The 26,081-nt window shown below is 40.9% G+C and overlaps 2 protein-coding genes across 5 annotated transcripts in view; both read left to right on the top strand.

Annotated features, from left to right (window-relative positions):
- The first annotated feature begins 864 nt into the window (after window positions 1–864).
- On the top strand, window positions 865–5,953 carry pygo2 (pygopus homolog 2). 2 transcript variants are annotated; one of them, XM_083543308.1, is made up of 4 exons: window positions 867–1,581; window positions 1,696–2,005; window positions 2,581–2,630; window positions 3,106–5,953. In XM_083543308.1, the coding sequence occupies exons 2-4, from the start codon at window positions 1,948–1,950 to the stop codon at window positions 4,708–4,710; spliced, it is 1,713 nt and encodes a 570-aa protein (XP_083399434.1). In that variant the 5' UTR covers window positions 867–1,581; window positions 1,696–1,947; the 3' UTR covers window positions 4,711–5,953. The 2 variants fall into 2 exon arrangements, with proteins under 2 accessions (XP_083399435.1, XP_083399434.1); XM_083543309.1 differs by lacking the exon at window positions 1,696–2,005 and having other exon boundaries at window positions 865–1,189.
- Window positions 5,954–8,200: 2,247 nt separating this feature from the next.
- The window catches only part of cgnb (cingulin b), a 37,417-nt gene continuing 19,536 nt past the window's right edge, over window positions 8,201–26,081 (top strand). For 2 of the 3 annotated variants that reach the window (XM_083543235.1, XM_083543233.1), the window contains exons 1-5: window positions 8,201–8,279; window positions 8,370–8,450; window positions 19,413–20,519; window positions 22,415–22,515; window positions 22,835–22,904. In XM_083543235.1, the coding sequence (XP_083399361.1) occupies window positions 19,422–20,519; window positions 22,415–22,515; window positions 22,835–22,904 (1,269 nt within the window). In that variant the 5' untranslated portion in view covers window positions 8,201–8,279; window positions 8,370–8,450; window positions 19,413–19,421. Of the gene's footprint in view, window positions 8,451–19,412; window positions 20,520–22,414; window positions 22,516–22,834; window positions 22,905–26,081 lie in introns of all 3 variants that reach the window. The other variant, XM_083543234.1, reaches the window with a different exon arrangement.

The raw sequence follows: 26,081 nt of genomic DNA, 5'->3' as shown, positions 1-26,081 counted from the left end.
TCAAGGTTTCTTCCTCATGCCATCTCAGGGTGTATGAGGAATAAACTTATAGGCACTAAACCTATAAATTCAAACTTAATAACATCTTTATTTCTGTGAAGCTGATTTGGGTATACGCTATACAAATAAAACTTAATTGAAATTTGCTGCACGTTCAATGATGAATTTGTCAGCAATGTCTACGAAATAAGATAAGTAATAATAATAATCATAATCATCATAATTAATTAGATAATTAATTCAATAATTAATTAGATAAATAAAAATAAATAAATGTATGGTATAGGACAGAACATTCACAATGCAAAAACTGTTCATGGCAACTGTAGTCATGATGTATTGTGTTGGTTATATTAATTACAGGCCAAATTCATCCTCGTCGTTCTTGAGTTGCTCAGTAACTTCATGGATCTTTAGACTGTTTATGTTAAACCATTTTCATCAGCAGCACCAGAGAACCCCATCCAGAGGTCAGGGGATAAATCTAGAAGGTCCGGAAAGAAGAAATGGACAGAATCACTGGTACTACAGTACCAATCAGTGCAAATTTGCACTTTTATTCCACACTAGTGCTTTTACTGGATTCAGTCTTCCTGCCATGCACATGCACAGGCTTTACTGCTACATTTGCACATTTCTTTGCACTTGTCCATCCCTCTGCTTATTGCTCAAAGTCCATTTACAATAAAATAATGTTGATGAAAAAATGCTTTATAAATACAATGTGCATGCAAATATAGCCTGCATTCCTTTTTAATAATCAATACTGGTTGGTGCACAAGAAAAACGCACGCAGGTCTCGCGCGCACACTGTTAAACACGCACACGTCTTTCCACGTGAAACAAGAGCGCCCTGAGCCATACTTGTTCGTGGGATGATATGGGCGAGTCCACAAACTCAAACTGGCAGGGGGGTGTCTGGAAATTAGTAAAGCCTCTCATTAAGGTGACGTATTCCATTCTAATAAAATACATTCGTGCAGAAATGATAATACGTTTAAAAATAATTGGATATGAGAATATCTGTAAATATTGGTGGGTTTTCTGGAATGAATTCTAACGACTAATATAAGAGTCCACCCTATGTTTTTGCTGCTCAGTGTAAGCGCCTAGCCCGGCTTGTCCCTCTTTTGTCCGGCAGCGACTGTAGGCCGTAGTAGTCATGGCTGGTTGAGGATAAATGTTAATTGTAAGTCTTTTTGACGTTGACTGTTTGCTTTATGAGGATTGATTAAAAATACGGAATAAATGTAACCGTTTTTTTTTTTCTTTTAACGCCTAAAGCCACATACAGCTTGCAGTCAAAGCCTGAGCTAGCTGGCTTACTAGCTATGCTAGCTAACCGGCTAACGTAGCTAAAGCTTAGCAAGCAAGGGGGGGGGGTGGGAGCGCGCGTTCACGGAAAGAGTTCAACGCGGAGGGGAGGGGAGCTGGAGCGCGCATGCTGGCTGGCGAGCGTTCTGGGGGTGGGGGGGGGAGATGTTTCCATGTCGTGCGGGCGTGTAGCGTGTGTGCAGCTGCGTTCGCGTCGCATCATGACCGGGACAAGGCTGCTGGTGCTAGCCCGTTAGTGACACATCTGTAAGTGATCACGGGAGGCAGGGAGGGAAACGGGGGAAGGGAGGGAGGGGGCTCCATTCAGTACCCATCACCAGCTTGATAATACGGTTGATCGTGGTCCCGTTTCTGTTCCAGAACTTCCCCTCGTCTATAGGGATTACTGTGTCCCCCTGGTAAACCCAGACCCTCTGGCTGATCAGTATTGTGTGCAGCGATCTTAGGTGTCCCGTACGTTGTAGTCCTATCCTGCGGTTCCTCGGACGTGAGGACACTCGTCACTTCCTCCTTTGTTCCCCCCTTTTTTTTTTCCTTTTTCTTTTTTTTCTTTTTTTTTTTTTTTTTTTTGTACGTGAACGGTGACATGGCTGTTCGCCGCCTATCATTTTAATGGCTGCCGAATCAGGGAGACTGCAGGCGGGACAAGGTCAAGGGAAACGTGGCAAAGGTAGGCAAACGGCCATATGCGAATCTCTGTGCCCGAGCGGAGTCTACAACTCAAATCTGCCCCTTTTCCCACCCTTGTGTGTACACTGACTGGCCCCGTATCCCCCCCATGGGCTCCCTGTCTCTGTCTCTCTCTTTCTCTCTTTCTTTCTGTCTCTCAATGGAAGCTGCTTGTATGGCAGCTTGTCTGTTCAATGGTCTCTACCTGCGTCCACTCATACCATCTCCACTCTAGTCTCTTCCGCCTTCAGCCCTCTCTCTCACCCGGCTTAAATATTGGGGCATGAGCACGCAGGTGTGGTGTGGAACCTGGTTTGCATTTGCTTCCCTGCATTGTAAAGCGTCCGCCGTCTACTATGAGGCGTAGTGATGCTTTCAGTGTCTCAAACTTGAGTGCAGAGTGGCAATGGAAGTGCTGTTTACACCCGGATTCAGACTGGAGCGAACATGCAATAAAGTTCATAGCCAATTCTAATAAGCAAAACAAGTAAACCCACAAAGCTGCATTAATCTCACAGGCCCATAAATCAATAAATGTTTCTATTTTTTTTCTCTCCATCTTTGCTTGTATTTTAGGTTCCCAGATGAAAAGCCCAGAGAAAAAAAAGAGGAAGTCCAGCACTCAGGTGAAGTAACTTTCTAGAAACATTTCCTTACAGATAGTGATGGATATATGTTGCAGTGTGCACTAGGACAGAGTCTGTGCTTCGATCCTGAGCTCAGAATTTTGTCTATATTGAGTCTTGCATGTTCTACATACTACCTAGACAAAGAGATGTTTGGATCGGCTAATATTAATTGCCCATGGTTGATTGTGCGTGTGTGTGTGCATGCATGATGCATCACGTGTTCTCAGTATAGGCTCCAGACATATCTGACCAAGACAAATAGTCCCTGACCAGGATAAAACGATTACTGAAGAGTGAATTATTCGATTTTGATTCAGTGCATTATTGTTAAATTATTTTATGAACAATACAAGAAACTTGGTCATGATTGTTTATCATGCAGACTAATAATCATTTCAAATTCAGATTTAAAGTCACAGCTTTGTGTTTATTTGGGCATTTAATATTTTCATTTTTTTTCTCTTGCATGCAGGGGGCGAACTTCTCCCACCTCTCTGAGTTTGCGCCTCCTCCAACTCCTATGGTAGACCATCTTGTGGCCTCAAACCCATTTGACGATGACTTTGGCCAACCATCACGTCCCGCTGGAGCTGGGGGCCCGGGAAGCACACCTTTTATGCCAAGCCCAGGGGCTGGTGGGGGAGGTGGGGGCTATGGAGGACCAGGTAGAATGGGAGGGGGCATGACCTACATGGGTGGCCCTGGAGGACCAGGTGGTGGACAGCCTGGACGCAGACCCCCTTTTGGACCCCCACCACCTAACACAGGACCACATCACCCAATTGGATTTGGAGGAATGCCTGGATTTGGAGCTGGAGGAGGAGGAGGAGGTAGTGGTGGAGGTGGCTTTCCTCCAGGTGGACCATCACAATTTAACATGCCACCTAACTTTAGCCCTCCTATGCACCCGGGGCAAGGTTTTAACCCTATACTGTCACCTAGTGGAATGGGTGGTGGTCCTGGAGGTGGCGGTCCTCCTCACCCACGCTTTGGGATGCAGCAGCCTCAGCATGGACAGGGTGGACATCCTTTCAATAGTCCTCCAATGCCTGTAGGCCCTCGTGGTCCTCCCCATGGCCCGATGAATCCAATGGGTGGCATGCCAACTGGAATGAATATGATGGGTGGAATGGGTGGAGGTAATATGGTAGGTGGCCACACAGGGTTGCCTCCCCAAGGACCATTTCCTCCTTCACAAGATGGCCCTTATCCTGGGCCAGGCACTCCTGGTAGTGAAGAAGGCAAAAACTTTGTAGGTGGACCTAGCAGTGGTCCACAAGGTCCACCTCAACAGCCGCCGAACCTCAATCCCTCTGGTCCTCCATCTAACAATGCCACACCAGGTCCATCCCCAGCTTCTGGACCCCAACAGGCTGGAGGAGGGTTTCCTGGTCACCCTGATGTTCAGCAATCAACACCCAACACCCCTGGGCAACCTTCATCGGTACCTCCTCCACCCAATCCTAATTCCTCACCTACAGGTCCACTAAACGGTCCACAACCTCAGCAAGTACCACCAAATCAGCACACTCCGGTTAATTCTGCAAGCGGCCCTGCTCCAAACACTCCATCCAGTCAGCAGCAACCGACACCACCCAACTCCAACCCAGGCTCTGCCCCATACAATCAACAGAACAGTGCTTCTGGTGGTGGACCTATGGCAAACCAGCCATCCAATCCCAATCAGAACAACCTAAACAACACAGGTGCCAGTAACCCTAATCCTCCGTCTAACTCAGCCTCCACACCTAACACACAGTCTCCGCTTCCCTCCGGCCAAGCTCCACCTTCAGTTGGTCCAGGCTCAGGACCACCTAAGCTAGGAAGTGGGATGGTGTTCCATTGTGGCTTCTGCTTGTTAGAAGTACACGATGACCAGGAGGCCATTCTTTGTGAGGCATCGTGTCAGCGCTGGTTTCACAGAGACTGCACGGGCCTGACCGAACCTGCATACGGCCTGTTGACCAGAGAGAGTGCTGCAGTATGGGCTTGCGATTTCTGCCTCAAGACCAAGGAGATTCAGGCGGTATATGTACGCCAGAGCCTGGGGCAGCTGGTGGCTGCCAATGAAGGCTAAGCGACCGGGATTGGATGGAAGAAAAGGAAATGGCGAAAGAAGCTCAAACAAATGGCGTGGAACTGATCATTTTATGGCTTTCAGCCAACGTTACAGAGGCAGAAGGACAGAGTAAGAAATGTCGAGAAAACCAATGGATTGAGCATGACTGGAAAATGTGGTCTCTGTACTTTCTGTGTTGAGTGCTCTTGCAAACCACACAAGCACTTTTTAGGGCTTATGGTTCTTGACAGTTGGAGCATGTTGTCCCCCCCCAAGAACACCATGACAACCAGTAATGAGTCAGCCATTTCATGTGACCGGTACGATTTGACTCGCGTTTTCGGAAAATATTTCTCTTATTGCTTAAATTGGACGCATGGTTGTAAAAGAATTTTGTCATATTTTGAAAGTAATTAAATAAATCCAGTTTCCATTCAGAGTCAACTTTCCCTCCAAAAGCAGCTTGTCTCCAGCAAAGCACTGACAACAACTCACTACCTCACAGATCGAAACAGTTCGACTAAATCTAGAGCGAGATCTCCCCACACCACCGCCTCTGGTCCATGGTTTCCATTTCAGTGTCCAAAAGAAATTCCTTTACCTTTTAAGAGAAATGGTGTATACACATGTATATAATGAATATTAGTCACAGTTTTTCAGTTGCTTTGGGAAAAGTCCTGTAAACTGAAAGATCTCTGACCTTTTAATGACTCAGTTGCCAAGTTTTTTGTCTTAATATTCATTAATTCACCATTTTCTTTTTCTTTTTTATATTTAAAACTGAACACTGAGTGGTCATTGTGGATGGTTGGCTACCTAGGGATTAGTGCTACATAACCATATCAGATGTGTATAGTTTTTGAATTGCATGTGAACCCAAATGCAGTAATTTGTCTGCTGTTTGTAATGTATTATTTCTTTCTAGGCCTCAGTGAGGGGTGTGAAGTAGACCAAATAACAATGAAATCGTATATCAGCTCGTTTCTGTTGCTGATAAAGATGGGGTTTTTTTTGTTTCCACATTTCTGTCTGGATTTCTGTCCTTTTTCTTAGCAATTATCCTTTTTTTTTTGTACTGATGTCTAGTGTGCTTACTCTAGTGCCCTCTGTTGTCCAGGATTGTGCAGTAACGTTTGAGGTGGGCAAAAATTAAGGTAATGTTATGAAAGGAAAACGTATTTGTATTTTTACTTGCCATTTTTTTTGTAGACTATTGTTGCATTAAATTTGGGTTTGACTACCCTGTAAACCAAGTCATGAATTCAATGTGACGTCATATTTATTTTTTCTCTCTATTTTGAATGCATGGTTTGTTTAATTCTTTTACATTGCTTTTAGCACCATTTTACTCCACTTCCGAATGATATAAAAGTCATATCATAAATCAAGATTTGAATTATGATTGCTGCTGCAGTGTGTGAGGAATAGCACAGGTTTTTTTTTTTTTATCGCGTTTAAGGATTTTTAGAAATATTCCCAATTTTAGGATAAGTATGTCTTGCTTTAATACAATTCCACTTTTTTTTATTGCCCATTATGACGGTATCTTACATTTTAAGTAGATTTGTTCATTTATTTGATTTACTGGTGTATTTAATAAAAACGTCTAATCATGAGTTTTATTCTAAAGACATTAGTGCTTAGGCATATTTAATATTTAAATATCTGATATGGAAGTTATTTTTTGTGGTCAGCAATTTCAAGGCCACAATGTGGATTTTTCTTTATACGTTGAAAGAACTTTTGAGTTTGTCTCCTAGGCAAAAAAAGAGGCTATAAAGTTGAAATGCATGATGATAAGGTATGAGAGAAACCTTGAGAGGAACCAGATTTAAAAGGGAATCCGACCTCATTGTCAACACCAAATGTCCATTCATTATAGTTCCATCATTCCAATTAGTTCCAATTACAGTCCAAATCCATCCTTATAGTTCTTGAGTTGCTCAGTAACTTCATGGATCTTTAGGCTGTTTGAAGTAGATGCACTTTGTAGGTCTACGGTATCTATCAGTCGTTGAATTGCAAGCTGTCGTTTTACATTATTTATCAGTGATAAGGGACCACCAGGTGAGCAGCGACGATCCAAAACAGAAAGACAGGCCACTGATATTCGAGTAGCAAGTGGTAATTGAGAACTATCTCGCACAAAGGGGACTTTCATACAGTGACAACAAAACAAGACTTTTAAACAGGACATTAGCGAGGCATATGACTGTTCTTGCAGCCATCATATAATTTTCTATTTCTCAACCAGGTGCATAATTTATATTTTGAAAATCTAATTCACTACATTTTACTGATGTGGAATTAGGTGCACTTATTACTTTTGTGGAAAACAAAACACTACTTTCTCTTTTAAAACTATATTTCAATTCTGATCCTGCTAGGATGGGGTTAAAATTTCACCTGGGTCTCTCGTGTCTTAATTTTCCTCTATTATTTGTAACAGAGTCACTTGTTATGCAAGAGAATGAATTTGAATGACATAAAGCAAGATGTTGGCTGATGTTGAATGGGTTTGTCAGGTTTTACTCCTAGGCTGATTGATACAGTGAAAGTATGTGCTCAGGCTTGATTTATGCATGAACAGAATTCCAGGCTGCTTTTCAAGAGGCTATCACGCATATATATGAAGATCTTCCACCCCAACCCGTGTAAAGCATTTCTTCATGGAGCTGGCTTTGTGCACAGGGGTATTGTTAAGCTGGAACAGGACTGGGTCTCCTAGTGTAGATGAAGTTCAGTGTGCTTCCAAATAACTAACTTGTATGCTTGTAAACAATTTGGGCTCATTCAGCCACACAGGGTTTGGTAAAGTCTGATGTGGGTGAGGTGAGGAAGCCTGGGGTGCAAATAATCTCAAAACTCTTTAATATGGTTTGAGGTCAGAGCAGGAAGAACACAGAAAAACTTCCGCTCCACTAATAGCAGGCCACCGAGGAACTTTGACTCCACAGGAGCATTGTGATGCTGGAAAAGGTCTGGGTCCCGTAGGTCAAGTGAGGGGAAAATTTAATGCTACAACATCCAAAGGCATCTGATATCATTGTTTACCTCCAAAAAACTAATTTTAGTGATGACAAACTTCAGAAATTCATGTACAAATTAGATTTCTTTCCCCCTATGGTTTCTAACTTGTTGCTGATATCATTTGTAAATTAAAAAGATGTTAATTTTAAAACCAAAATGATTGCACTAGTTGAAGTATAACAATCATGAGTAATAAATACAAGTCACACTTCTCTACTCTTCTGCAAAATGTTGAATATTGTTTTATTATTATTAGGTATTATAAAACACTGAACCACTATGGTCCAGATGATGCTGTCTGTAGTGATGGAGTCTGTCTGAGAAGCTCAATAATAAACTTTTTTCTAGTGTATTTTCTGTGTTTTCACACCACTCACTGTAGCTCAGAGCAAGTTATCCGAGTATAACATCCTACTTAAAGCAGAAATATTCGTATTAGATTGACGGGCGCTTCCGACCAATTGCGTGCTCCGGAGGGCGGGCCCTAGGACATTTCTGACGAATCGGAGACAGTATGAGACGGGGCGAGGAGTGGGTTCGTGACGCCGCCGCAACAGGTTGTTGAGAGGTTTTATTATCACTACTACCATCATCATCCTCATTATAACTATTATTAGTTGACTGCGATCTGTCGATCATTCTTCTAGAAGCAGAAGCTCCATGCCGAGGAGGTAAACCTGCTTCTGATCGCTGATCAGTGGAAGACCTGGACAGCTTGGTTTGATCCGGTAGGAAAGCAGGACTCTGCTGTTTACTCTGTGCGGCTTGTCGCGTCTTTACACTGCGTTACACACACCGACACACACCTACACACACACTTACACACACCGACAGTCACTCCATACGGGTTGGTTTGGTTTGTGGTTTTGGTGTTGGATGGAGTGAGAAGGGGAGATGAGATGAGAAATCACCTGTTGCTTCCAGACTGCTTTGTTCCTGCTCGGTTTCTGTGGCACGACACTTCTATCGATATCTTTCTGTGCCGATACTGAAACCTTGAGCCAATACCGATACCGGGACTAAACCTGGATGTACAAATTAGATTTTTTCCTACCTAAGTTTTCTAACTTTTTGCTGATAATATCGTTTGTAATAAAAAAAACTTAATAATTTTGGTTTTAAATTTAACAACACTTTCACTACTGTGATTATTTAACGATCATCAGTGACAAACTCACACCTTTACTTTCTGTCAATTTTCCTTTTCAAATTGTCTTTTTTTTTTATTAAAAAACTCTTTTGCTCTACTGCTGTTAATCCACTAAAACAATCAAATATAAATCAATAGTGATTATTTTATATGTAAATTATTTTCCAAAGAGATAAAAATCAAGTTTCAGTCTCAATCCATGTTACAGCATTACTGCATTCATTCGCTTTTTATGATTTATTTATTCATTTTTTTGTCTTCCCCTTTTCTTTCTTTCTTTCTTTCTTTCTTTCTTTCTTTCTTTCTTTCTTTCTTTCTTTCTTTCTTTCTTTCTTTCTGTCTTGTGTTTGTTTACTTGGTATTGTTTAATGTATATTAACTCTCTCTCTATTCCAGACATTTTTGGTGCTTGAATAGGGAATTGGAGTCATACTATCTACTAGAAATCTATCTATCTATCTATCTATCTTTTTTTTTTTTTTTTTTTTACATATTTCTTTTAAACATATAAAGTCATCGCCTACACAGTTATTTTTAAAGATGGACAGATCCACTGCAGGACATGGCCCCTGTGCTGTAATGTTTAGAATTAGAAGATGAATAAGAAGGCTGAGAGTAATGAAGCATAAAACCAGCATGTATCAGATACACTGACTAAAACCAGATTACATTTACACTGAGTGCAATAAGACACTTTCGGTTGGTTTAATGACTTGGAAAAGATTTCGTCCAACTGCTTGCCTCTGTTACGTACCACACAACGCCTGATCTGATTAGCCAGTCCCACTGACACACTAAAGCGCACGTGTACGATGTATATCCATGTACACGTTGCTCATTCTGCACAGTAATCCAGAAATTTCTGACAGAGATAAAGTCAAATGAAATATTTTTGAAAGTGAAGTGGGACAACTGCATCAAAGCTAAAAGCTGGTTAAAAAACAATCGGCTTTTATAAAATGTATGCTGTTGTTGGTTTAAATACAATGTGTAAGAAAGAAGAAGCGTCTGGTTAAGCGGTGTGATGAGTCGGCAGTGTGTAAGCTCAGAACCATGAAGGATCCGTGGAGATGAATTTAAAGTATAACAGTCATTTTATTTGTATAGCACTTTTAACAATGGACATTGACTTAAAACAGCTTTACAGAAATAAAGCGGTAATAAAATAATGTATGTTTGTAGCTAATGAGCGAGCCAGTGGTGGCTGTGGCAAGAAAAAACTCCCTGAGATAGCACAACCCTTGAGAGGATCCAGACACAAAATGGAAATGGAATGATATTAATTCCAGTCCAAATCCATACTAAAATGTCTTGTGTTTGTTTAGCAATTTCATGGATTGTTATTTTATATTAAATCGCACCGTTCCCAAGCTCAAGAACGCAATACGATCGAGAACATGTGACAAATGTATGTGGACATTTGCCCAGACCAGAAAAGCCAGTGCAGTGGCAAGCAATCAAATCTATACAATGAACACATAAAGATCATATAATATGCAAACATGATAAACTGGACTGACGTACATATGACGTAATATTTGGAGAATAAATAGGTTTTGAGTTAAGATGACTCAAGATCACAAAGTGCCATGAAGCTTATAATGGAACTGTAATGAATTGGATTTGGACTGGAATTAATATAAAAAATCTGCAACAATGGATCCACAGTTTGCATGAACATTTAATCGCTCATCGCTGAATGGCACACCTCAACAATGATAAAACTGTAATGAATAAATGGACATTTGGTGCCACCCAGATGAGGATGGGTTCCCTTTGGGTCTGGTTCCTCTCAAGGTTTCTTCCTCATGGGGTCTCAGGAAGTTTTTCCTTGCCACTATCGATACCAGGGCTTAAACCCCCAACCTTCTGATCAGTAACTCAGAGTAACTTCCCAAACTTATAAGGAAAAACTTATAGCCACTACACTTATACATTCCAACTTTCATTATTATTACATTTCATATTTCATTATTTATGTAAAGCTGCTTCAGGGCAATATTGATAAAAAAAAATAAATGCTACGCGAATAAAATCAAATCTTATTTTATAGCTTTTAGACTTGAAACTTGTTTTAAATGTGTTTCTTGAGTGACTCTTGTGGAGCATCAAATCGAAAAAGCTGAGTTATTGTGTTCACCGATACTCACAACCTGCTGGGGTGGTATGATTAAAATGTGGAGTGTGTGTGTGAGAGTGTGAGAGAGACTGACTGACTGACAGAGAGTGCATGCCAATTATTGCTGCAACAAATAAGAGTCAAACTATTTTCTGGATAAATGACAAATTGAATGGTTATTTTCTGTTGCAGTAAAAATTGAATCAATAATAAGTAAAAAAAATGTGTAGATGGTCTAAGCTCTAATCTATTAGCCATTAGCAGATTGCTTCAGATAAAATTTTTTAGTATTTACAAATCAGTCTCATCCACCATTTTTTATTCATGCATTCGACATACAGTACAATTGTAATGTAGGTGAATATTTTGCAATTGTTGTATGTGTTCATTCAAAAAAAGTTCATAGGTTAGGAATCGTTCTAGAAATGAATGTCATGGCAGTATGGGACAATCAAAATGATCGTGTTGTTTACAGCAAGAAACATAAAGCGGTTTCTGTTGGTTTAGTCTCCGCTCAAAGGAGAATGAATAATTAAAGACGTCCTACAATCTGTTAAAGATACGAGTGCTGGATCTGACCGGTGAGACTAGTGGTCTTATGTATGGACTTTTCCACGTTTTCTCACAAACAACTTACAATTATCTCATTAATACAAGCTAGAAATTACGGCCATGTCAACGCTAAGAAGCTTTCGTTTATAAACGTATCATTTTCTCAATGTTTTGGCCTTCGATCCACACTGAGGCGGTGTTTTCAGTCAATGAAAACGCTCTCCAAATTTTGTCGTTTTCGCGGCGCACTGTGAAAACTAAGGCTTTCGGAAACGCGTTTTGAGTCCTGGTGCTGGATTTGAACTGACCATCATCCGAACAGAGGTTTTATCCAAATCTTATCCACTGAGCTACTGTACCACTTCCCAAAAAGCAGGAATTTGTAAACCTTACTCTTCACAAGCACAATAGCATTTCTATAGTTTTCTAACATAAGTAAGCATTAAACCCATGACCTTCTGTGACATGATGACCACTCCAATATGGAACTATACTTATTGTACACCTATTTTTTTATCAAACTCAGCTGTTTGATGAAAATAGGTGTACAATAAGTATAGTTCCATATTGGAGTGGTCATCATGGAGTGGCTAGTTGTATTATTCAATGCTGAGGGATTGAACTCCAAAATGAACCAGATGGTTTTCTTTACGTTTGTAGTCCCATATTTAAATTTCAATACACTGAAATAGTAGTTACACGCAAATAGTAGTGGCTTTGACACATTATAGGGGAATATCAACACGCAAATACACTATCAATAAATAAATGAGTATGATTTGAATATCTTTCTTTCAGATTCCATTTTCAATGATTGGTTTTTTAGACTCTTGAAAATCTATAATGAAATAATTGTCAAAATTAAACATTGCTGTAATTCAAAATCAGAGCTTTAACCTAACTTGTGGTAGTTGTGTTGCCAGTTTAGCCATTGTACAATCCTGCGTTTTCTGCTAAAGAATAGTTTGTCAAGTCAGGTTTATTTCTATAGCGCTTTTCACAACAGACATCGTCTCAAAGCAGCTTTACAAAATTTAAGAGTTAAGGTGAAGAGTTGAGGTATTTATCCCTGATAAATAGCCATGGTGACTGTGGCAAGGACAAACTCCCTTAGATGTTATGAGGAAGAAACCTTGAGAAGAACCAGATTCAAAAGGGGATCCTCATTTGGGTGATATAAGGGAATGGAAGATCTTGAGTGGCCTGCTATAGAGCTTTATAACCCTGTTGAACGCCCCTGGGATGAACTAGAAGGTTGACTGCACCCCAGGCCTTCTCATCTCACCTACATTAGTACTTGACTTTACTAACACACTTGTGCCTAAATGAGCACAAATCTCCATAAACACACTACAAAATCTAGTGGAACATCTTCCCAGAAGAATGGCGAAGATGCTATAACAACAAATGGTGACTAAATGTGGAATTAGATGTACAAAAAGCACATATCAATCACCCATCCTTATTTGGGTGACATCAAGAGTGTGATTATAAATCTTTAAACAAAACAGAACACTGGAGAGTGAGAGTTTAGAGGAACTGTACACATATTTGGGGGAGTTTGTTGTATTTGACATACCGTAACTTCAGTCCAGCGCTCACTGTCCATCAGGGTCAAACCTTTGCCAGGAAGCCGAAGTGTTTCTTTACACCAAACTTTTGAGATTTCGTGGAAATCTTTCAGCTCTAGTGTGCTAGTGTGTTACCGTATGAGCTCTCAAAATGATGAATTCTTAGGTGAGGTGTGAAGCTGCCACCTGGTATTTGATGATGAATAATCTACTGTATTATGCAGTCTACTGAACATATTGTTCGATTTGCAGATGTGTTGATTTCAGAGCATTTTATTGAACATGGCTTAAGATGGCGTATTGTTACACCTCAAAAATATTCGGCTTAAAGGCTTAAAAATCAGAACCAAATTATAAAAAAGGAAAAAACATGGTGTTAAAAGGACAACAGGAAAAAAATTACAAATGTGTGTGTGTGTGTGTGTGTGTGTTAAGGTAATCCTGTTTGGTCACATTCTTTGTGACAATGACGCAGCGGTTTCAATAGCAGGCGAGGTGAAATCAGATTAAAGTCCCCGCTCCCGATGATTCGGTAATTTTTAGCGAGGAAGTAAAAAAAATAAACAGGTTAAACATGAACTAAAGTTTACAAAGCGTCGTATGAACCCTGGGAGGGGAACTAGAGACGCTTTCTCATACACACCGAAAGCCTTAGTACGGAAATCAAACCGCAAATTCATCTGCCGTAAAGATGAACTCGAATGTAACTAGAAATTTCGTGCGAGTTCTTGGCGAATAAGAAAATTGATGTGTTGTTCTTGCTGAGACGACCCTGTGCACTCACATGGAGCTGGGTGTCTAAAGTGAGAATGTGTGGAATTCTGACTATGTGCAAATTACAATGGCTGATCAGCGGTGGGCCTCACTGAGGTGCTGCGTGTTACAGTGTAACCCAGCCCCTTCATTCCAGACGGTTATTTATTGATAGACGAGAGGGTACTGATTGTTTAGAAAAATCCCGGAGGGAATGTTTGAGGTCTTTGGATATCTGTAGCTGCTGGTAGTTTTTACATTGGAAATGTGTGTGTGTGTGTGTGTGTGTGTTCTGTTAACTCTCTAATACAGCATACAAAACCAGCTTGATGACATGAATAATGTCTACCAGATAAGCTGCTAATACACACGGCGTGGCATCAAAAGGTTTCCAGACTGTTGACAAGAAAGTACTTTTATTTATGTACGTTTACACACTCACTTTTAAAATAGTGTCCTCGCACAGCAATACAGCGCTCCCAGTGTTCTGGAAGTCTTCTTTTCAAAGCCTGCCGAGCACCTTCTACGATTTTTGACAATGGTGTTAAAAAACGGCGACCCTCATCTTCAGAAAGAGGGCGACGTCCGCAGGAGCCAAATCTGGCTAGAAGGGGCCATGTGGATGTGAGATATTGTTTCCAGCAAAAAAAATTTACGACGAGAGTATGGTAACTGGGTGCATTGTCGTCATGGAGAATCTATTTTTCTACGTGCCACATATGAAAATGTGGACGTGGTAACGCACGTGGTCAGCACTAGTTGCACAGCCCCCAATGTACACAGGACAATGTCTTTTAGCACACTTATGACCTATGAAGGTCAGCGCTCTGTTTGAATGTGTGCGCGGAGCTCTAGTGCTGCTATATGTAGTGGGGAAGTAGTGGTTAAAATATACGACTTTTGCTCAGAAGGTTGTGAGTTTAAATCCCAGCACCGCCAATCTGTGCTTTCCACCAATGTTAAAATACTACTGATATCCAAAGATGCCAAGCATTCACAAATGAGCAAGGTCCTTATCCTTATCAGGTGGTCAGATAAATGTAGGTCTCTCAGGATTAGGGCATTTTTTAAATGCCATTCCTGTAAAATTTACTGCATGAAATATGCACATTGGGTGTGGTAGTTCAGTGGGTAAAATGCTGGACTTCCAGTCAGAAGGTCATGAATTCAAATCCTGGTGCTACTCCTGGACCCTTGAACCAGGCCCTTATCCCTCACTTACTCAGGTGTATAAAGCATTTCTGGATAAGGGCATCTGCCAAATGGCGTATAGCACATTTAACTGTTCACCCATATTTGGTCCTTCTTGATTTTTGTTACTACGAAGTTGTTTCTATGGAACATAACTGGTAAAAGACAGAAACGCACAAGAATTGGACAGTAAATAACTGAAAGAAAGTTTTTTAGAGAGAAGTACAAATTTGCCATTCATGACACTAACAGGAGAACTTGTATAAGACGGAGAACAGGAGAGAAGATGTTAGCAGACTGCCTCACCCCCCACAGTCAAACATGGTGGTGGAAGCTTAACGGTTTGGGGTTGTTTTGAAACGGGGAAGGTTGGAGACTTGTTTACCATGCAAATCTGTTTGCACTGCGGCTCATTGGAATCGACTTCACCATAGAACAGGACAATGAGCCGAAGCTTACAGAGTGATCTCTATCATGGAACGACCTGCCCAGTCACCGAGACCTAAATCCTCTTGAACTGGTCTGGGATGAACTGTTACACAAAGAAAGAATTCTCTAACTAGTAAAGAACATCATTTCAAGTTCTACAAGTTTTACAAGAGGCACGGCAAAGTATTTCAGCTGAGTGTTTGGAGAAACGAACTGTCCGGATGCTGATCGTGTGAAAAGCTGCTTTTTATGCTAAGGGACGATTTTGCAGTGAAAATAAAGTTTGTACATTTATATGTTTGTTTGGTCAAAATAAATCATAAATCTTACATGAAATTAATGTAAAAGGCAAAGGTGTCGCTTAAAGAACATCAAATACTAGGCGTTTCCAAACCCTGAAACATTTGTTTGCTAGTGCCAGATAGATGATGCCATTTCAATCGATGGTTTAATCTTCAGATTCAGTATGGACAAATGTTTGTGGACACCTGACCATAAGATTGACGTGCGTTTTGTTTTTCCAATACTTAGTCACCATTTGTTGTTATAGTAACCACCATTCTTCTGGGAAGATGTTCCACTAGATTTTGTAGTGTGCTTATGGAGATTTGTGCTCATTCAGGCACATGTGTGTTAGTAAAGTCAAGTACTAATGTAGGTGAGATGAGGAGGCCTGGGGTGTAGTCAACCTTCTAGTTCATCCCAGGGGTGTTCAACAGGGTTATAAAGCTCTATAGCAGGCCACTCAAGATCTTCCATTCCCTTATATCACCCAAATGAGGATCCCCTTTTGAGTCTGGTTCCTCTCAAGGTTTCTTCCTCATAACATCTAAGGGAGTTTGTCCTTGCCAACGTTGCCATGGCTGTTCTTCAGGGATAAATGCACATCATTCACTTTAACTCTTAAATTCTGTAAAGCTGCTTTGAGACGATGTCTGTTGTGAAAAGCGCAATAGAAATAAACCTGACTTGACTATCCATTTAAAGCAGATCTTTATGAACATTGATCTTCAGGCACATTATCATGCTGGAAAAGGTTTGGGTCTCCTAGTTCAAGTGAATCAAAAATTTCATTCTACTGCATCCAAAGACATTGTTTACTATTGTGTGAAGGACCACATATACCTGGAAAAGTTAGGTGTACAAAGAAGGGAAGTGTTATGTTTCTATGTAAATCGGTGCCGGTGCATTGACGTCAGAACGCTGCCACGGCCCTGCAGTTTGGAGCTGCAAATACACACCACTAAATGTAGGCTCCTTTGTAAATAGACATTGCTTCAGTTAAATTATCTTATATCATGGAAGATGATAATTGTATCTCAGCTGCTGTATGAACTACAGCTATACAATATGGACTAAGTAGAGTATTCAAGTTGAGGGTATATTCTGTAAATTTTGTTTTATTGTACATTAATTTCTCTCCAATTTAGTGTTTTATAAAAGCAAACACAGTCGTATATTTTAAGGGTGTATTGTTAGTTGTGGAACATTTGAGAGACCATTTTCTATTCGTATTTTACGTGCGATAAACAGTTGTATGTTGCTGTAACACTGGAGACTCCTTCCATAAATTCACAATTAAAGTTTTGAAAAATTTAACTACCTAAGCAATTATACACCTTTTCATTTTTGGTTTATTTATTATTAGGCTTAGATTATGTGGTGCGTTTGCTGTACAATTCACTGGGATAAACCGTTACCATGGAAATAATAACATATTCGAACGGGCACATTCATATATTCACAGTTATAGCCTGTCTTGCTTTTATACAACAATAATTTATAGTTTTTCTTCTCCATAACTGAGGCCGATGCAAATTGTATCTCATACGATTCACCCCTATTAGGCCCAAACAGGACTTTGTAATGCAAAAAAAGATTACCGTATTTTTCGGACTATAAGCCGCTACTTTTTTCCCACGTTTTGAACCCCGCGGCTTAAACAACGAAGCGGCTAATTTATGGATTTTTCCTGGGTTTTTCCCGGTTTCACAAACTTTAAGCCAAAAAACTGAGACCCATAACATTAGACCAATGAAATTTCCAAACGGAAATTAAAAAGCGCATCTCACCTGTGTTCTGAGCTGCACAGCAATTTTTAAACGCACGACGATGCCAAAACATAAACTCCCGAGAGAAATAGTTGTGAGGAAGACAGTGAACAATGTCATTCTTGGTAGGCTACTGTTTAGATACAAGCCGTTGTAACGTGTTGAGTCTGGGTGAAGGGAGAGCTCGCTAACTCCAGTTGCAACAGAAATCATATAAGCACAGACAGGTTTTTCAAAACCCATGCTTATTTATTTTCCTTTGCAACAGCGTTACGGGTTAGTCAAAGAAACTTAGAAATGAGCATCAGAAAATAATAAGGACATATTTCTCGGTCTTGCACACATGCAGTAATACCGGAAAAAAGTGGCGGCAGGCTATTCCCAAAATGCCGCCTGCTCTTAAAGGAGCCACAACATATTTCACCCGTTACACCGTGTAACAGACACTGTCTTTCGTTAAAGCCTGTGTAAAGTTCATTAGTTTCGGTGTAGACATATAAAGGAGCACGTGATGGGAGGTGGGACTCGTAATTTCCTCAGATTTGCGGAGGAAATAGAGGCATGACTGAGCTTTCTTGGCCAGCGATGTGGTGTTTGTTATCCAGGAGAGGTCCCTAATGATATGCACTCTCTCGCAGCACTTGATGCTGCTCACCTTCTGATGGTTAGTGGGGGGTGCTGTGGAGGTCCTCTTTTGAAGTGGATGACAATTACTTTGGTCTTCCCCACGTTGAGAAAGAGATTGTTATTACACCATTGGATCAGTTGACTCACCTAGTTGGCCTCATTGGTGTTGGTGATGAGGCCTACTACAGTCGTGTCTTCTACAAACTTGGTGATGTGGTTGGTGCTGTAACTGTGTACACATCATGGGTCAACAGGGTGAAAAGCAGCGGGCTGAGCACACACCCTTGTGGTGCCCCTGTGCTTAGCGTGATGGTCTTAGATGTCTCTCTGTTAAGAAGTCCAGCAGCCAGTTACAGAGAGGAGAGTTGAGTCCCAGGTGTCTCAGTTTGTTTACTAGCTGCTCAGGAATGATTGTGTTCTATCTGGACTAAAATTCTAGAACAGGCAAGCCTGCAGTGTCACCAGCTTAAAGTCTGTCTCTCAAGCCCTCAGAAGCCTGGTACATCTCCTTTCAGTCATGGTTTCTGTTTAGCCCGAATAGTAATGGTTCTTCTGTGTGTGACATCATCAGTGCACTTTAAAATGTAAGAAGTAACAGCCTCAGTATATTCCTCTATGTCTGTGTGGTCGTTGTAAATTGCTGCTATTTTGAAGATGTCCCAGTCTGTTGTGTCAGAACAGTCTTTAAGAGCGAACTGCGCCCCCTCTGGCCACACACGCACCTCCTTCTTGGTTGATCTGGTGACTCACCTTTGGTCTGTATGCAGGTCTGAGCATAATGGTGATGTGGTCAGAGAGTCCGATGTGGGGGAGGGGGAAGGCTTTGTATGCTTCTTTGCTGTTTGTTATTGCCAAGTCCAATGTATTATTGCCCCTTGTGGGAAAGTCTATGTGCTGATTAAGTTTTGGTAGAAAAGACTTTAAATCGTTGTGATTAAAGTCCCCAGCATTGATGAGAACCTTAACCAAGTCGCCAGAAAAATGTAAACTCAGCATTCTTTTACCTCACACTGCGCAGATCTTAAGTTTTATGTGGTCCATTTTATTATCCATTGACCTTATATTTGCTAGAATCAAGGATGTATCGTGGGTCTGTGTGGGCTAGCTGTTAGTCTGAAAGCTGTAATTGAGAACATACATGCAACTCTAGAATATTTACAGATCACCTTTGGCATCATTGCATCTTGTTATTATGGTCTGCCTCTGCATACAGTTATAATTATTATTTTTATACCTTGCTTTCACAGTGAGCCACAATGAATTCCATCTCAGGAGACAGAAAGCCTCCAGTGGACTATGGTGTCCAGATCCGCTTCATCAAAGACCTGGATGATATGGGTGGAGGTTATGGAGAGAGGAGTCGGGGCGTTGGAGGATTGGGAGCTGCTGGTGGCAGTGGGTCTTCCCCATCCCCATCTAAGTATGGGGTTGCAGTGAGGGTTCAGGGCATTTCTGGACATCCCTACGTGGTGCTCAAGGATGGAGAAAAGGGCGACTCGTATGGAGTACAGCTAAAGACCCAGCCTCAGACACAGACTCCAATTCTAGGACTTTCGTCCCCATATAACAGCCTTCCTCCAAGACTACGTGATGGTCCTCAGACTTCTAAAGAACCCTACAGCTCAGTTCGGCCACCAAGTTCTCCAGAGGAAGACCCTGTTGAATTTGGGAGCCCTTTGAAGAGGCCACCTGGTGATGGGCAAGCAGGAAGTCAAGGAGATGGGGAAAGAGGGACTAAAGAAATTCCTGGACCTGCTGCTTTATCCGTTCTTCCTCCATTATTTGTGCCTCCTACTTCATCCAAAGACTCTGAGGAGAAAGACCATGATGAGCTGAATGAAGCTGGTCTCAAGCCGGTGCGGCAGAATGGAATTGGTGGACCAGTAAAAAAAGGAAATCAGTATACTGCTACAGAATCTTCAATACCTGATAATGTTGAGGATGAGCCAGCCGAAGCCGTCGACACAAAATCTTTAACACCCATTAATAAACTTATCAGTAAATTTAACAGCAGTTCCACTGCCACCATGCCAAGCCGCGTCAGAGGTCGAACTCGAGCTCGAGCAAGTATGCAGTTTGATGAGCGAAAGCGCTCTCACAGCCTGGACGCCCGCAAGGAAAAGGAAGAAGAGCCTCCTCTATCACTGACCATCAACCCCTACGCTTCTACAGTAACCCCCACCCCAACCTCCAGTCTTACTTCACCCAAACGTATGAACTGCAGCAGTCTTGGCCAGAGCACTCCTTCTGTCGAAAAGGTGCCTGCTGTTCCTGACTCAAAGGCACCTACTGTTAACCAAACTCCGAGGATATTTGTTAGCAAGGAAGCTCCACCTGCTATAGCAAAGCAACAGGTAAGCAATTTTGTAGTTTGTAAAAGGAATTATAGAGCATTCTGTGCTAATATTGTCACATGCTGACTTATTCATTGGATCAGTGAACCACAACAACTTCCTCTTCCTTCATGGGACATTGGACTAGAGCTGTTCCTCCCCCACTGATAAACAAATGGAGCTGATATAATTTTTTATTCCAGAGATTTAAAGGCTTGAATATGATTGCAAAAAAATTCCCAGAGATTGCATGTGTTTGTCTAAGAGTCTGGGACGTGTGCTAGAGAGTCTGGGACGTGTGTTTGTTTGAGAGTCTGGGACGTGTGTTTGTTTGAGAGTCTGGGACGTGTGTTTGTTTGAGAGTCTGGGACGTGTGTTTGTTTGAGAGTCTGGGACGTGTGTTTGTTTGAGAGTCTGGGACGTGTGTTTGTTTGAGAGTCTGGGACGTGTGTTTGTTTGAGAGTCTGTTTGAGAGTCTGGGACGTGTGTTTGTTTGAGAGTTTAGGACGTGTGTTTGTTTGAGAGTCTGGGACGTGTGTTTGTTTGAGAGTCTGGGACGTGTGTTTGTTTGAGAGTCTGTTTGAGAGTCTGGGACATGTGTTTGTTTGAGAGTTTAGGACGTGTGTTTGTTTGAGAGTCTGTTTGAGAGTCCGGGACGTGTGTTTGTTTGAGAGTCTGGGACGTGTGTTTGTTTGAGAGTCTAAAACGTGGGTTTGTTTGAGAGTCTGAGAAGTGGGTTTGTTTGAGAGTCTGGGACGTGTGTGTGTTTGTTTGAGATTCTGGGACGTGTGTGTGTTTGAGATTCTGGGACGTGTGTGTGTTTGAGAGTCTGGGACGTGTGTTTGTTTGAGAGTCTGTTTGAGAGTTTAGGACGTGTGTTTGTTTGAGAGTCTGTTTGAGAGTCTGGGACATGTTTGTTTGAGAGTTTGGGACGTGTGTTTGTTTGAGAGTCTGTTTGAGAGTCCGGGACGTGTGTTTGTTTGAGAGTCTGGGACGTGTGTGTGTTTGTTTGAGAGTCTGGGACGTGTGTGTGTGTTTGTTTGAGAGTCTGGGACGTGTGTGTGTTTGTTTGAGAGTCTGGGACGTGTGTGTGTTTGTTTGAGAGTCTGGGACGTGTGTGTGTTTGTTTGAGAGTCTGGGACGTGTGTGTGTTTGTTTGAGAGTCTGGGACGTGTGTGTGTGTGTTTGAGAGTCTGGGACGTGTGTGTGTGTGTTTGAGAGTCTGGGACGTGTGTGTGTTTGTTTGAGAGTCTGGGACGTGTGTGTGTTTGTTTGAGAGTCTGGGACGTGTGTGTGTTTGTTTGAGAGTCTGGGACGTGTGTGTGTTTGTTTGAGAGTCTGGGACGTGTGTGTGTTTGTTTGAGAGTCTGGGACGTGTGTGTGTTTGTTTGAGAGTCTGGGACGTGTGTGTGTTTGTTTGAGAGTCTGGGACGTGTGTGTGTTTGTTTGAGAGTCTGGGACGTGTGTGTGTTTGTTTGAGAGTCTGGGACGTGTGTGTGTTTGTTTGAGAGTCTGTTTGAGAGTCTGGGGCGTGTGTTTGTTTGAGAGTCTGGGGCGTGCGTTTGGTTGAGAGTCTGGCCCGTGTGTTTGGTTGAGAGTCTGTAGTCGGTGTTTGGTTGAGCGTTTGGAATGTGTGTTTGGTTGAGAGTCTGTAGTCGGTGTTTGGTTGAGCGTTTGGAATGTGTGTTTGGTTGAGAGTCTGCGACACATGTTTGGGAGACTGCAACTTTTGTTTGAAAATCTGCGACATGTGTTTTAAATTCTGGGGGAAATTGACTTCATAGCCAATTAAAACCTGTAATAGAGTGAGGATACTGTTCTAACTAGCTGGTCTATTTTTGGGTAGCAATAATTCTGGGGTTTCTTCCGTTTCCATTGTTTAATGTAGCTTTTAAATGCTCTTGCCTTCATTGTAGGTAGCTCCTGTTCTTCAGAGTTTCCAAAACCGAAGTACAGGTTCAACAAATGGAGGTGAAGCTGAAGAAAAGCAGGCGATCTACGAAGTGCTCAGAGAAGGGTAAGCATTTTCCGCAGTGCAGACAGTAGATGTAAAACGGAGGGATGGGTGACATGACGGAAAAGGTCACATGATTATATTTAATTGAAGACGTTCCTACATGATCTATATGACTACATAGAAGGTTCATAACAAAGGGCAAGTAAAACCCAGCCGTGTTCAAATCATGCTTTTGTACAACGTTTACAGAAAAGTTTGCAAAAGGAGATCAACATTTCTCACGATATCAGTATTACAGTGTCAGATTGCACAGCTCTTAACACATCTTTTTCCTTTTATATGCTTTATTTCATTGTTTTTTTTAACCTGACATCATCAGATCTACTGAGAACGAGAAGTCCCTGAGACGAAAGGCGGATATTATTCACGAGCGGTACAGAGGACGGAAGGTGAGCAGGCTCACGTTCACCTAAACAATTTGCATGTCCTGGAACTGTGCTGTCATGAGTGTGTGTAGAGAGATGATCGAGACGAGATGGCAAGAGGTGTTCTCCAATTGTGTCTATATGTTTGTCTGTGTTTTTGTCTGTGTGTGTATGTGTGCTTGCATGCGCCTATCTCTCTATGTCTGTGTGTTTGTGTTTGTATATGTACACAAATGTGGTAATTCATTGTTTGCCTAAGGCCCCTTGTAAATGAATCATCCTCCATCGGTCTCCTAGTAACCGTGCCTGTAAATTAGACTGCTGATTAGAGTGGTGTGCAAGTCAGCGATGCATTAACAATTGAGGTAGAACTAAGAAGCTAATACATTTGAAGAGAGCTTCCCTTTCAGTGTCAGACCTATCAGATACACCCATGCTACACTATTCATGACTCTGAAACCAGATCTCTTTTCTACTTACTTAACCCTCAGGGTTCATCTGGGTGTAGAAAAATACAGTTTTGAGCTGCCAGGGAAGCAGATATGAGATTAATTGAATCTGAGGAAACACATCCTAGTGTTTGGTTGTAGATTTTGTCACTGAATGAATGTTTCTTCGAAAGACAGCAGTAAGCAAAATTAGAGAAACAGAAAGAAGTGTATTAAAACACCAGACTAAGCCAAAGTTGGAGGCACACAACTGTATAGAATGTCTTTGGATGTGGTAGAATTAATAATTTCTCTTTACTGACAATATCCCACTGCCCAAAGCCAGCTCCATAAAGATATTGTTTTCTTTGAATGGTGCTGAAGATCTTGAGTGTCCTGCTGAACACCTTTTGGGAGGAATTGGTACACTGACTGCATTCCTCACATCATCTAGAGTACCTGACTTTTCTAACTAGTGATGGGAAGATCGGATACATTTTAGTGACTTGATTCTTTTAATCTCGTTCATCTAAATTAATACATCTTGTTTTGAGTCATTAAGTACATTTCGTAACTTTGATCAGAAATAAAATACAATTGGACATGTTTAATAAGCAGATCCCCTGACACGTTTACACGCAATAACTTTACGTAGTTCCAATAATTGATATATATATATAACTGCATACCGTGTGAAGAAGTCACGTGACAAAAGAAGAAATGACTCGGACCAGAGGACTCATGAGATGAACTTATCCATGTTTCCTGTGTTATGCACTGCGTAGCGTTTATAGGAGTCGTGTAATAAAAGAATGAACGATTTTGACTAGAAGAGACGAGAGATGAACTACTCAATTCTGATTTCTGAGCATAACCTACAGAGATTTTGCGAAGTTTTGCTCATGCGGATTTTTCCAGTAGAAAATGAGCGAATCACTCGTTCTGTCACATTAAAAGACCCATCACTATTACTGCTAATAGTTTTAAAGCAGTGATCCCCAACCTTTTTTGCACCACGGACCGGTTTAATGTCAGACGATACTTTCACGGACCGGCCTTTAATGTGTGGTGGATAAATACAACAAAATAAAAAGATACGACCATGAAAACTTCTAAATATAATAATAAACGTGGATTCACTGTGTTGTTTTTGTTCATTTTGCTCGCTTGGGGGTTTGCATTTAGCAGTAATGTATTATGTGTTAGCGGCTGGAGCCCCTTTAAGAAGGTAGTGGATGCAGGTAAGACATGTGACCGAGGCATCATGACATGCATCAAGAGTGAGTCATAGACAGATGTGAGAGCATCCGGTAATTTTCCAAAATAAAACATCGTTCAGAATCAGATAATAAATACAACGGTAATAGTGTAAGTTATGTATTCTTTCTGTGCGGCCCGGTACCAACTGGCCCGGGGGTTGAGGACCACTGCTTTCTTGTTTTCTTGCTTTTTATTCTTTCTTACTTTTTACTTGCTTGCTTGTTATCTTGCTTATCTACTCTATTACTTGTCTTCCACTCTTTCTTTTTTGCCCTACCTTTTTTCTTATTTTCTTTCTTGTCTTTGCTTTTTTTTTTTTTTATTTCTTTTATCCTTTCTTCCTCCCTTCCTTCCTTCCTTCCTTCCTTCCTTCCTTCCTTCCTTCCTTCCTTCCTTCCTTCCTTCCCTTCTGGGTTCTATTTCGTTACAGCTAGAGTGTTTTTTTTTTTTATTATTATTATAGTTTAAAATTATTAGCATTTGTGAACGTCAATAGTTTTCATTTTTAAAACTAATTTAAGTAAAATGCCTACTTGGTTTAAATAAAATAAAAACTATATATAAAAATTTAATTGAAAAGAATTCAATGAATCTGACACATCTTTAATTATACTGATTAAACTGAGTTATCGATTAAATAGGCACTAATTAAATTGATAAAAAAAAGAAAAATTAAATGGAAAAATTTTATTACATACTTGACATTTGGGTAATACACATTTGTGTGTTTTTTTTTTTACATTCGATATTTAATATTACTTGACTGTTCTACTTATTTTTAGCATACTTTACCAAATGTATGCATTTAAGAAACACACAAAATATTTATTTATTTTAATTTATTGATTCATAAATCAATTAATTCCTTCCATCCTTCATTTATTCAGTCCCTTGATATGCGGAAGTGTCAGGAATTTCTCTTTGTAAGAGAAATTCTTGTAGAAAAATGCAAAAGAAGCCATATTGCTAGACTGTGGTAAAACCGTTGCTGCTGACAGGAAGGTTTTCGCACATGTGGAGGACAAATCGTGTTTTCTGTACGGATCGATTAGCCACTGTACCAGAACGGATAGGTATGAAAACGTGTGCACCCCCAGACAATTTTTCATTGGTTTTGTCTGATCATGTGCCAGTAATATATATAAAATTAGATATTCTAGTTTTTGCCATCTGACAAACAAGCTTAAGATTAACATATTGAGTTTTGTTTTATTTGAATGGAAATCAGTTTGTGTTTATATTCTCTGATCTGTACTCTGAGACACTTTCTGTTTTTTTGCTTCGTGAGCAGTTGATAGTTTAAATTGGATAACATAGGCCAAGATTTTCACAATTCTTTGTTAGCGGGAAAAAATTGTTGTTTGTGTGAGGTGATATTTTAATGTTTGTGCATTTTTTTGCAGCTTTCCTGCTTCTGTGTGTGTGTGTGTGTGTGTGTGTGTGTGTGTGTGTGTGTGTGTGTGTGTGTGTGTGTGTGTGTGTGTGTGTGTGTGTGTGTGTGTGTGTGTGTGTG

Source organism: Silurus aristotelis (genome assembly GCF_946808225.1).
Source record: "Silurus aristotelis genome assembly, chromosome: 6".
NCBI classification, from domain to species: Eukaryota; Metazoa; Chordata; class Actinopteri; order Siluriformes; family Siluridae; genus Silurus; species Silurus aristotelis.
Note: the sequence above shows the minus strand (reverse complement) of the source record. Positions and strands in the feature narration are given on the sequence as shown.